Here is a 12684-nt window from a genome sequence, read left to right as displayed (position 1 = left end):
TGTTCGGTGAGGCTCTTGACCAATTAAAGAGGTCACGGATTAGGTGGAAATCACAAAACCACCACCTTCATGATCCCCTAGCTCCTCAAAATGCAGAGCACCTGTTTGCTGTAACCAGGCTTCAGCTTCAAAACCTAAAGTTCAGCCCTTTCTTTCCGCGCAAGGTTTGGTCCTCCAAGCCATCCCCAAAGCCCTCTTCCTAATGAAGTCGCACACTTAACTCTGAAGTGCAGGGGGCGGCTGTCTGTTACAGCTTGCCTTTCTCTTGGTCACTGATATCCCAGACCTATGCATTCAATCAGTGGTTTTAAGAGTTCAAAATTCTACCACCTTACAGCTTTCTTCTTTCAAGGACAGTTATATTTGCAAAATTCCTTGGACCACCTATTGTCCCAGGGAGTTGTTGTGCCAGTACCACCACAAGATGGGTCCAAAGTATTTCACTCAAACCTGTTTACCAAATTTGTCCTATTCTGGATTTAAAATCCATCAACAAATTCCTTTAAAATTACAAACTTTTGCATGGAATATTCAAGTCAGTGGTTTCCTTTCTGAGACAAGGGGAATACATCTGTGGACATCCAAGATGCAGATCCACATGTTCCCATTTGCCCATCTCATCAGAGCTTTTTTCATTTCGCACTGGCAGACATCCACTTCCAGTTTGTTTCCTTTGGCTCATTCTCTGCTCCCAGAGTGTTCACAATGGTCTTGGCATCAAACTCATGGGCTGTTTAGAAGGACACTTCTTCTTTTGCAGCTTTTAGAAAATGTCCACAAGACAATTCAGATGCTTCAGGCCTCCAGTTGGGTGATCAATTTCAATAAATCTGCTCTAGACTTCTCCCTAGGAATACCTGGGTCTGTCAGTCACTGGCTCTCTCCTCAGCTCCGCCTGTGTTTACTGGAGCACCGGGCTGTGGAGGGGCGGGAGCGGCTGGCTCAGGCTATCAGCACTGCACCAAGAGGCTAAGCCAGTTGCCAGTCAGGTATCTGGGTAGATTCCGACATCATTGGGATCCCTGCAGAGCCTGGACTAATTCTGCAGCGTCAGCCGACCGCAGGCTTTAGCCTGTTGGCTTAAAAGAGAAGTTCAGGAATAAAAAAAAAAAAAAATAAGTCCTACTCACCTAGATGGCTGCAGCACCAATCCCAGCTGCAGCTGTCCCCGCCGAGTCTACCCTGAGAACTGAGTGATCAAACAGGGCTGATCCCTCAGTTCTCCTCCGCTCTGAGCAGAGAGTGGTGACTGTCAGTCACCGGCTCCCTGTTCTGCCCCTACAGTGCTGACTGGAGTGCTAGCCTGTGGAGGGGGCAAGAGTTGCTGGCTCAGGCTCTTAGTGGCATGCTCAGAAGCTTGGCCAGCTGCCCATCCAGGCATCTGTCTGGATCCCGACTGTAAAGACAGGATCTTTCCCTAGCCTGGATTGGCTGAGTGACATTTGCCGAGCTTTAGCCTGCTGTCAGCTGAAAACGTGTCACAGGAGTGCAGAACGAACTGCACTCCTGTGTTCCATAGGAGAATAGGAGAAATGTACCCTGACTGTTGACACCCAGGTATTTAAAGGATAGAAGGGGTTCTGAGTCTATGGTTGCTACCTTACTAAAAGCAGAAAAAGCTTCTGCCAGGAAGATAGATTATCACACCTGCAAATCTTTTTGCACTTCAATCCCAGAGTTTACTCTGTACCTCGCATTCTGGCCCTCCTACAATTAGGTCTTGACCAGAAATTGGCTTTAAGTACTCTTAAAGGTCAGGTTTTGGCCTTTATCCATTCTTTTTCAAAGGCCTTTGGCTTCACTCTCCCTTGTGTGTGTGTGTGTGTGTGTGTGTGTGTAAAAAAAAAAAAAAAAAACCTTTCTTCAAGCTATACCTTGTATTAGCCCCCTTTGCAGGACCCCGTGCCTTTCTTCCAAATGTGGTATCAGCATTCCACCTCAATGAAAACCTTGTCCACCAATCCTTATGCCGTGCTCCTAAACATCTAGAGGAAATCTCTGTACATTGCCTGGATTTAGGCAGAGCCTTTAGAGCAGGGATATGCAATTAGCGGACCTCCAGCTGTTGCAAAACTACAAGTCCCATCATGCCTCTGCCGCTGGGTGTCATGCTTGTGGCTGTCAAAGTCTTGCTATGCCTCATGGGTAGTTCTGCAACAGCTGGAGGTCCGCTAATTGCATATCCCTGCTTTAGAGTATACCTCAAGGCTACTGCTCCAGTCAGATGATTTCTTTCTTTGTCCAATTCTCTGGACCTTGCAAGGAACACCCTGATTTAAAGCCACCATTGCATGATTGATGCAAAATCTGATCTTCCGCCACCTGATCTTCCATTCGTACTTTTAAAATTTTATACCAGGTGGAAGTCCAATCTTCTGCTGATGCAGCTTTTGGCCACAAGGTTCTTGCGGCAAGTCTCCTGAGGTTGGGTTTTCTGACCCTTGTTGCATCCCTTAGCACTGTAATGTTTGCTTCATTGTTACCCACCTTTCCTATTCATTGCTTGGCGATGTCCCACCGTGTATGAATAATCTGCCTGTGTCCTGTACGATTTTAAGATGAGAAGAATTTTGACTTGCCTATAAATTCTATATCTTGGAGTACAGCGCAGGACACGGGCCACCCTCCCTACCATTGCTTGTTATGAAACTGAGGACTCGCAAAGTTGGGTAGAGTTGTAGGGGAGGTGTCCTCTAAAGCTTTGCCAGTGTCAACACCTGAAAGTACATGCCTAAAAAACATGGCGTATGAATATTCTGCCTGTGTGCTGTACTGTAGTTAAAGATATGGGATTTAAAGCTCGCCTCTTGCATCCTTCAGGATTTGAGCCATGAATAATCTAATCCTGGCTTGTTTCTTTTCACATATTAAATCCCTAAACTTGGGACTAATAGGGGCTCAAACCAAATATAGGTTTTACCTTACCAGTTAATAAGTGTGGCCACTTTAAAGTATATATTTGCCACAAACCTGGGCTTCAAGCTCACTGTATGATGAAAAATGTTCATACAGAGAGTGCTCCCTTAATAGATCGTCAAACTAATCAGGAGATGCAGGCAGCTGAAGTTTTTATATGTCAATTTTCGCCTTCTGTAAAAGACAAACTTGGTTCCACCTCTTCTGTGGCTTCCTTTTTGGATAGTCTTAACCAATGAGGGGATTCATTTCATTGATAGGGATGGCACACTAACTTTTAAAGGAAAAATGATCTACCAATATATATTTTCATATTTGTTTTTCATGGAGAGCAACCTATGATCCGGCTGTTTTCATGGTGTGCTCAGTCTGACTTTTTTTTTTTTTTTTTTTTTGTTCTGAAGTTTGGATTGGTAGTCACTTTGTACACATGACTGCCAAGCTAATTAAAGGATAAGTTCACCTTTCATAACATGTTTTATGTTGCACCCATAGTCAGTGCCAAGAGGGGCTCTGCCTTCCCGGCCACGTCACTTATTCACAGTGTCCTGTGAATTGAAAACTACAAGGTCCGGCAGTGTCAGCTTGTAGTTTTCAATGAACTACCACGCCGCTGTGAGCGTTGAGTCTTAATGTCAGAATGTATCAGCATCCCCGTATGAGGTACAAGGATGCCGATACACTGACAGATCTGCGGGAGACCTGCATGGCACCAGCGATCTGCTGATTGCTGGTGCAATGCTTTACAGGCTCTGCAACAAAAATAATAAAAATAATAAATGCACTTTTTTCACAGGTAAAAAAATAAAAAATGTGCATTTTATTTATTTTTTAAAGTTAACTCATCCTTTAAAAACCCCACAACTGCATGCATCTTCTAACAGATCTAAATCCAAAACTGTACAAATACAGGATAAGCTGTTTCATGGTTCAAGCACATGACCTCTGTCTGAGTCCACCTAAAAGGATGTTGCAGAAGTGGATTGCTGTATTAAAAGGCTGCAGTTCTGCTCAGATGTGCGAGAAGCCTACTGAATCTCACGGTTAAGATTATATACAACTGGAGTGAATTTACTGATTCAAATACAGTTCCATTGTTTCCTGAATAGCATTAGCAGTTCTTTGACTTGGTGTTGCCTGAAGTTTTTCAAAAGAATTTGTTTGCTTACAGATGCTCAAGGAAAAATACCTGGGTTTCCGGAAGACATTCTTGGGTGATTCCACAGATGTATTTGAGGCACGAAGAACTGAAGCCAAGAAGTGGCAAAGTGCCCCTCACATAACCACCGGACCCACACCCTTTGGCAGTGTACCAAACGCAGCAGCTGTGGCGATGGCTGCAACCCTGACCCAGCAGCAGCAGCCTGCTACAGGTCTGAATGCATTCAAGTTCTAGATAATTTACACCCAATCTATGATTAGTACATTTATTTAGCTCTCAAACTGGGTCTTCCTAATTTTTGCTAAATACAGCTTTTAGAGTAGACAGGGTTTAGTCTTGGCAATAATTATACCTCTTAAAGTAAATATTTTGCTGTCATTGGAAACGTATTTTAAAGTGGCACTATACTCAAATGTTATTGAGAAGTAGACCAGCACCCAGTACACAACCTGCTCTATTTTCATCTCTCTCTTCCCTAACTTTAAATTCCTAAATCAATTCAGTAATACCTACTGATCAGCATATCTAGGCATGTTCTATCCTGATATTTTTGTCATCCGCTGCAAAACAGGGCAGGGCATGTGTCAAGGAAGTGCTACCGATTGGATGCATCTGCATGCATCCAATCCCAAAGCATTAAAGTGTTACTAAACCCACAACAGTAAAATCAGTCTATATATGCAGTAAAGCATGCTTGTTCTACTCACTGTGGAACCTAAGGGGTTAATCCTCTGCATTGTGTAAAGAGACTGTTTGATCCTGTGGTCTCTGATCCTCCTCCTTTACTGTCCCCAATCCATCTGCTGATGGTATAGAGCTCTAGGAGGCACTCTGCACATGCTCAGTTTGGTGTGTATTGCTATTTTTTTTTTTTGTTTGTTTGTTTTTTTTGGGAGGGTGCATGTGATCAGCACAGGGCCAGTCAGCACTGTCCAGACAGAGGGTCGGGGTCCTGCAGCCTCATATCATTGAAAACTCCTCCTACAAGCTTTAACCAGACACTGATAGAAGTCACAAGACTGCTATATATTGCTGATGAGAAAAGGTATTTAGCAGTTTATATTTACTAAAATAATTTAATTCCATGTTCTGTGTACTGTGGGAGACCAGATAGTGAATGTAGGGTCCTGGGTTTAGTAACACTTTTTAAGGCTTTACTGTTCCCATGGCTGACCGATTTTTTTTTTTATTTTTTTAGAATGACAGGGCTACAACTGCAGGATTCCCTTGCAGTGCCATTAGTTGATAAAATGTCTGATCAAACATGCTCATAGATATTCTGCAATTCCAGTCTGTCAGTAACCATAGGATTTGGATAACTGCTGTTACAGATGGCGATCTCCATATTATTTTATGATACCCCAGTCATATAAACAAGCTTTGCTTTGTCCTGGGTTTAGTAACACTTTAAAGCGGAGTTCCACCCATTTAAAAGTCAGCAGCTACAAAAAGTGTAGCTGCTGACTTTTAATAATCAGACACTTACCTGTCCCACGGTCCAGTGATGTGGGCATACAAAGCCCCACTCCTCTCCACGACCCCGGCATTCTAACCGTGGGCACCCGGCTGTTGCTTCACTGTGAATGGCTGGACAATCTTCTGGAGCCTGTGACGTGTTCCAGAAGATTGCAAGGAGGGAGAGGTGATCTTCCGGCGGCGCCAGGGGAGGAAGTGGAAGCTGGGTGCCTCTAAAAACGGGGTACCAGCTTCCCCAAAAAATGACAAACGTGGCATGTCAGGGGGTCACCAACACTTAAAGCGGAAGTTCCATTTGTGGGTAGAACTCCGCTTTAAGAGTAAAAGAAGGGCTACAATAGCTTTCCTGCATCTATAACCAAAACACTTTTTTGGGATCATATGATCTCTGCTGGAGGGGAGAATCCTTCAATCTGACCTCCTGATCTTTCTGTTAAATAGCATATGGTTATGTGATCAGTATCAGAGTGAATGTGCAGCAGAATTTTCTCCAGAAAAGCAAGATTTTAGCTCTTCTGTATTTTCTTTAAATATACATCCAGGCAAAACTACTGAAATAGCATTATGTTTACATTTGAGTATAGGTCCATATGAAAACAGATTTCCAGAAAACCTGAACATTTTAATTTTGTGTGATATAACACACATTGGTCCCCCGCTGCTCTGAGCTTTCCTGTACTGTGATTACAGCTTTCATTATCTACCTGGTGGTGACATTTAGAATGTCACTGCAATCATAAGCTACACTAGGGAACCACTGTGTTTAGCTGGTTGGATTCCTGTATGCTACATGATGTAATTCATTTTCACAATAGAGTTGTGAGAAATGGGGATTGTTCAATATTATATGGAGCAGCCAAGAGAATTTTCTGGAAATTACTATAATTCGTAATAACGCATGTTCTCTAATGCCTTTTAGTTTCCTTGATGATGGAGCTACTAAAACATGGATGGTACTTTGGCATGCAAATATGTTCAACATCCTCCCTCCATCCTTCAGCATTTTTCCCTACAAACCTTTTCCCAGCTCCAGAGGCTTGTCACCTTAACTTATTTAAAGGGCTAAAATCCCAAATGATGAGCCATAATTGAGTTTGTCAGATCCTGTCTTTCATTTTCCTGTAGTGTAATGAAAAGACTTGGTTGCTGTGCAGAATGTTAGAGACAAATCTTCACGCACCTAAATAAGGCTCATTGTGCCAATTTTCATTATTGTCATTACATCTCTATCTCTAGTGAGGGGGACATCTCTTGTTACATTGCTGTAACCCTCATGTGAGATGAGGTACTTTGGAATTCTGAGACACTTTGTGGTGTCCTCTAACTGCATGCACAAATGGCAATATTTGTGTCTTTTATTGGGGGATCTTCCATGAAACTAGATTGTGTCTTGAAAATCTGGAAATGACTGCTTCATTCAGAGACCTCTGAGATAGTAAATACTTAGAGAAATTTCCTCTGAATGCAAAGATTGGTTTAAAGGAAACCTGTACTGTAGAAAATATGTAGCCTGCTATTTGCTGACCTTTTCTTCTGAAAATGCTAGTTTGCCTGGCTGTCACACTAATTTAGTGGCTTAATGCTTTGCATTACATACCAGAAACAGTGTGCTGATCAGTAGTTGTAACTTTTTTAATTGCTGCACTCTTGTGTTGAGGACAAGAGGTGCAACCACCAATGATTAAGCCCAATGATAGGTTTAGGCTCTGTTCACATTATGGTGTTCTGAATTGCTGCGATTCTGCCTGCAAATCTTGGGATGTTCTTGCGAGCCCCATTATTTTCAATGGCACTCAAATTGTGGCACAATTTTGTTACGATTGTCACCCGACGAATCGCAGCAAAATCGTGGGGTGCCTGTCGCCCAGTAGCAGTTCCCGAACAACTTTTGAGCGACAGGTGCCTTGCGATTTCCATGTGCGCGATTTTTACCACAATTTGTCAGGTGAAAATCGTGCCGTGATTTGAGCGCCATTGAAAATAACTGGTATTGCTAGGGCGTCCGAGATTCGGAATCACGGCAATTCCACCCACAATCCGGAACGCCATAGTGTGAACAGAGCCTTAATGTTTTGATGAAACAGAATGTACACAATTGGGTTATAATTTACTAAAGCTGGAGAGTGCAAAATCTGGTGCAGCTGTACATAGTAGTCGATCAGCTTTTAACTTCAGCTTGTCCAATTTTAAGCTTTGACAAAAATAAAAACCTGGAATCTGGTTTCTGTACACAGGTGCACCAGGTTTTGCACTCTCCACTTTAGGTAAATCAACCCCAATGTGTTGAAGACAGCCTGTGAGAAAACTAGCATTTTCATTACATCATTTGCAGTGACAGTCTTCATATTTCTCCAACATGTTTCCTTTACCAGATCAGAAGCAAGATAATCTTGAAAGTTATCTAATAACTTTCTTGAATAGCCCTAAAGGCTTTGTTCACCCAAAAGTGAGATTTATATATTGATAGGGAGGAGAGTTGCACCAATATTGGTATTGGTTCTGATACTAACCATTTGCATGAGTACTTGTATATGTGCAAATGCTGTAATACTAAAACCGATACCCTCAGACTCAGTTTGCAGTGTGATTTTAGTTCAGTGGTTCAGGTGTGATTCCAATGTGAAGTGTAGTTTGAGATTAGAAATCACACCTGAACTGGGCTGAAATCGCACAGGACTTTTTTTTTTTTTTTTCTTCAAATGTACATACTGATGTCTCTGCAAGTAAATTCTCTGCGCGTTCCCCATTAGTTTTCATGCATGTATGGTGTGAACGAGCCCTAAAAAAAAAAAAAAAACTGTCGCATGACACTAAAAATAGGCATCGTTAATTGGTATTGTACCAATACGTGAGAACAAATATCGGTACTCGTACTCTAAAACGCTAATTCAGTCCATGGTTTTTTATGGTTTGGCTTCTCCAATAGCGGGATCTCTCTGCCATAGTGCTCACCTTGTGGCATTTTCTGTTAAATAAAAAAATCTATCGGGGAGAGTAGGACTATTGTCACAAGAGTTTCCCAGAGAGATGTTAAACAGTCAGTGATTTTACTGTCCCAACATTTTGCTACAAAATGAAAATATCTGTTTTTGGGTGAACTAACACTTTAATATTCATTCATTGAAATGTTTGTGAAGTTCCTGTGTCTTGAGCTGTCAGGACAGATGTTACCAGTCACAGCCAAGGCTCCAGTTGGTGTTGGGGACTTCTAGTGCTTGATGCCTGGACGTGCCACTGGTTCCAAACAGTGCTCAACTCTGCATCATCACGATCCGTCATATCCCTGTGCCAAAATTATCACTGCCTTGGTCATGCTAGGTAAAGCTGACCTGAGGTGTTCTGTAGACTGCCTTTTGAGTAAATGTATACTCCAAGCACAGTTTTGTTAATGAGCTGGTGTAAAGCAGAAGGTCAAGATGCTTCAACCTCTAATGCCGCGTACACACGATCGGACTTTACAGCATACCTGGTCCGACGTACCGGATTTCGTCGGACAATTCGATCGTGTGTGGGCTCCAGCGGACTTTGTTTTCACAAAAGTTTAACGGACTTAGATTTGAAACATGTTTCAAATCTATCCGATGGACTCCAGTCCGGTCGAAAAGTCCGCTCGTCTGTATGCTAGTCCGACGGACAAAAACGGACGCTAGGGCAGCTATTGGCTACTGGCTATGAACTTCCTTGTTTTAGTCTGGTCGTACGTCATCACGTACGAATCCGTTGGACCTTGGTTGATCGTGTGTAGGCAAGTTCGTTCATTCGGAAAGTCCGTCAAAGTCCGTCGGGCAAAGTATGCCGTAAAGTCCGGTCGTGTGTACGCGGCATAAGGCTACAGATCTCTGTTGAGAGACGTGTTTGTTGTTCATGGACCTGCTGTTATCACAGTTTAAAAAAAGTGACACTATTTAGGAAGAATTGTTGTATTAAAATGTGATCTATTTTGATGGCAGCCATTTTTTTGAAAATGTAGCGCAAGAGTGCGACTCTTGTCTCTTGCCAACAAAATGGTTGCTTTCATTTGTGGACAAATTAATATAGACCTGAGGATCAAACTGTTTTTAGGAACCAATAGACATTTTAACCACCTCAATACCGGGCACTTTCGCCCCCTTCCTTACCAGGCCAATTTTCATGTGAGGACATGTGTTTTCGGTACATTGTGTTTTACACTGTCTGTTACTATGCTGGTGATCAGTGTGTAAAAAAAAAAAAATAGCTCCTACACACTGATCACCAGCCAGCTGCAGCAATCTGCTCGTCTCTCCTCACCAACAACTAATGTGAGAGGAGAGCCGAGCCGATCGCCTAGCAACCGGCTCTCTGTTTACATCACATGATGGCTGTGATTGGACACGGCCGTCATGTGATCAGGAGGGCCAATCACAGAGCCCTCCTGCCGATCTGAGATGTGCTGTGTCCAGATGACACGAGCGCATTGGGATCGCGCCGCTGCGTGGGCCTAGTCGCGCAATCCCCCTCCTTCTGAGGGACGTTCCTGAACGTCCACTCAAAAGGAGAGCGCGCCCACCCGGCCGTACATATGCAGTGGCTGGGTGGGAAGTGGTTAAAGAGTATAGAAAACACATCCATTGTTTTCTTGGTGTCTCTGATATCTGAAGTCTTTTATGATTGAATCAAACAGGTACACTTTTTATACTAGGGAATAATAGGATCTAGGTACTCAATCCACTTGTAACATTAGAAATGGTGCCTTATTTGGAACCTGACTCTCCTATACAGACACATGGAGGACATTCATACCCGTGCAGATACCCACGTGAAAAAGACAGCACATCCCATTGAAAATTGTTGACTCTTTCAAATTGTTTGAACTGGCAAACATTGGATCCTCATTTGAAAAAGTGTCTACAGATAAAGGTGATCTACTTGAACAAATGATGCGTAACATTAACACATTGTAAGCATTTTTGTGATCTAAATTAACAAACACAGATTTGTCATATGAAAAAGTAAGTACACCCCTACATTTACCACCATTTCAAATTTGTGACATTAGAATTGAGTGTTCCAGATGAGGTGCTACTAATTAGAGGCTCCTTAGGCTGCAATTAAGGCTGTTGCACATTTTAGCGGCAGGAATCTTTTTGTTTTGCACATTTTAGCGGCAGGAATCTTTTTGTTTACAGCTGCGAATGAGAGCGGCTAAGTGCAGCCATCGGCCTCATTCACTCGCATGACAGGTCACTGGTGGCCATAGCCATTTGCAGCTCTCCGCACAGCCACCTATTACCTGTAGTGATCACTGATGGACGTACACTGTCAGAGTGAGTGGGGCCAGCGGCTGCACCTAGAAGCTCTCATCTGAAAACAAGATTCCTGCGGCTACAATTCACACTGGCCTTAATCGCCAGTGTGACTGTAGCCTTAGGGAGCATACAGATGAAACCTCTTTTATTTAAAGCTACGACATCTAGGGTCTGGTGTTCTTTTGCTTTCGACATGTGTGGTTTCATCCTGTCGAGATCAATAAATCTCTATTTGAGGTCCTCAAAAAAAAAAAAAAAAAAAAAAAAAAAAAAAGGTTGTGGATGCCTAAGAGTCTGGCAGGGGATTTCAAAATGTTGCCGAATGATTTGAAATCATTCTATTGTAAGGAAAATGTACTAGAAGTGGCATTTATTTAGAAAAAACTGCTAATTTGACCAGGACTGGCTGGCACAGCAAATTAAACTCACTAGCTGGCTGACCTCCAAAAACTCAAAATTTTCATTGCGCGGGGTTGAGGTAACTCTTGTTGCAACAGTCAAATTGCATTCAATGTTCAGGTGAGAAAAAGACTGCATCAACTCAACCTGCATGAGAGGTGTGTGTGTGTGTGTAAAATAAATAAAAAAAATATATATATATATATATATTTATTTACAGTGCTCGCAATAATAAACAATGACTTCGATAACCATATAATAAAATAAGTGAATGTCCATGTAACAGTGAACAATGTGCTCCAATCCATAAAGTGCTCCAAAAATTCGAGGTGCGCACCACCCCCTCCTGTGTCCCCACTCACCGGATGGAATGGACTCTTAGCTTTTCAGTCTAGGGGTCGTTGCAGGCTTATAATGGTGGCCAGGGATGGCAGCTTTACATCAGTTCACCAGACAGCTCTCACATGCTCATGATAATCATCCATAGAAATTAGTACCCAAAATGAAATAAAAGGAGGGAACTATAGTGAAGTAACGGTTGGCAATATGTTTATTGCGCAAGTAGAGTGAATACTTACTTTATGCCTGTTTTTACTCTGCATTTTATATCAGGAGATTGCAAATGGGGAAACACCGCTGTTGGCGTGCGTTCCACCGATAACCAGAAGTGACGTCTGTTGGACTCGGGACCGGAAATTACGTCAACGTGTTTCACCCTCCCACAGGGCGTCATCAAGGACCTCCTTTCCGGTTAAAAGAGCCATCAATAAATACAGGGAGAAGGACGCCTCCCCCTTTTTACTCACCTAATCAGATTAAATATGGCGGCCATTTTGTCTTCATGCCCCCGCTATAGCCGAAAGACAGTTGCAGCGCGGGCCTAAATTGCTTGGAGGATGTCCATGTATGTCCTCCCGTGCGAGGACTGATGAAGTAAAGGGCCGATCCCAGCCCTTTACCACGTGATCAGCTGACAGCCAGTGACCGCTGATCACGTGGTGTAAACAGAAGCCGGTAATCTGCATTTTTCCCCCTCAAGCTGACAGCTTGTGGAAACGGGACATCCGTCCCACACACAGAGAGCCACTGCTGCTAAGCGCCACCAGTGCCACCTATCATTGCATATCAGTACTGCTAAGCTGTGTCATCCATCAGTGCAGCCTCATCAGTGCTTCCTGATTAGTGCCACCTTATTACCTATCAGTGCAGCCTTATCAGCGCACAAAAGTAAAGGAGAAATGTTACCTGTTTGCAAAATTTTATAACAAACTATGAAAATTGTTTTCATTTTCAGTCTTTTTTTGTTTAGCAAAACATAAAAACCCCAGTCGCGATTAAATACCACCAAAAGAAAGCTCTATTTGTGTGGAAAAAAAATGTCATATTGGTACAGTATAGCATGACCGCGCAATTGTCAGTGATTGTGCTGAAAATTGGCCTGGGCAGGAAGGTGGTTTAGGTGCC

At 42.9% G+C, this 12684-nt stretch overlaps 1 protein-coding gene across 7 annotated transcripts in view; it reads left to right on the top strand.

Moving 5' to 3' along the window:
• Nucleotides 1–12684, top strand: part of NUP58 (nucleoporin 58) — a 67850-nt gene that overhangs the window by 33925 nt on the left and 21241 nt on the right. For all 7 annotated transcript variants that reach the window (XM_073613418.1, XM_073613417.1, XM_073613416.1 and 4 more), the window contains exon 12: nucleotides 4088–4289. In XM_073613418.1, coding sequence (XP_073469519.1) covers nucleotides 4088–4289 — 202 coding nt within the window. The remainder of the gene's footprint in view (nucleotides 1–4087; nucleotides 4290–12684) is intronic.

The sequence above is a fragment of the Aquarana catesbeiana genome, linkage group LG02, assembly GCF_042186555.1.
Source record: "Aquarana catesbeiana isolate 2022-GZ linkage group LG02, ASM4218655v1, whole genome shotgun sequence".
Classification (NCBI taxonomy): Eukaryota; Metazoa; Chordata; class Amphibia; order Anura; family Ranidae; genus Aquarana; species Aquarana catesbeiana.
This window is presented reverse-complemented; position numbering and strand designations above follow the sequence as displayed.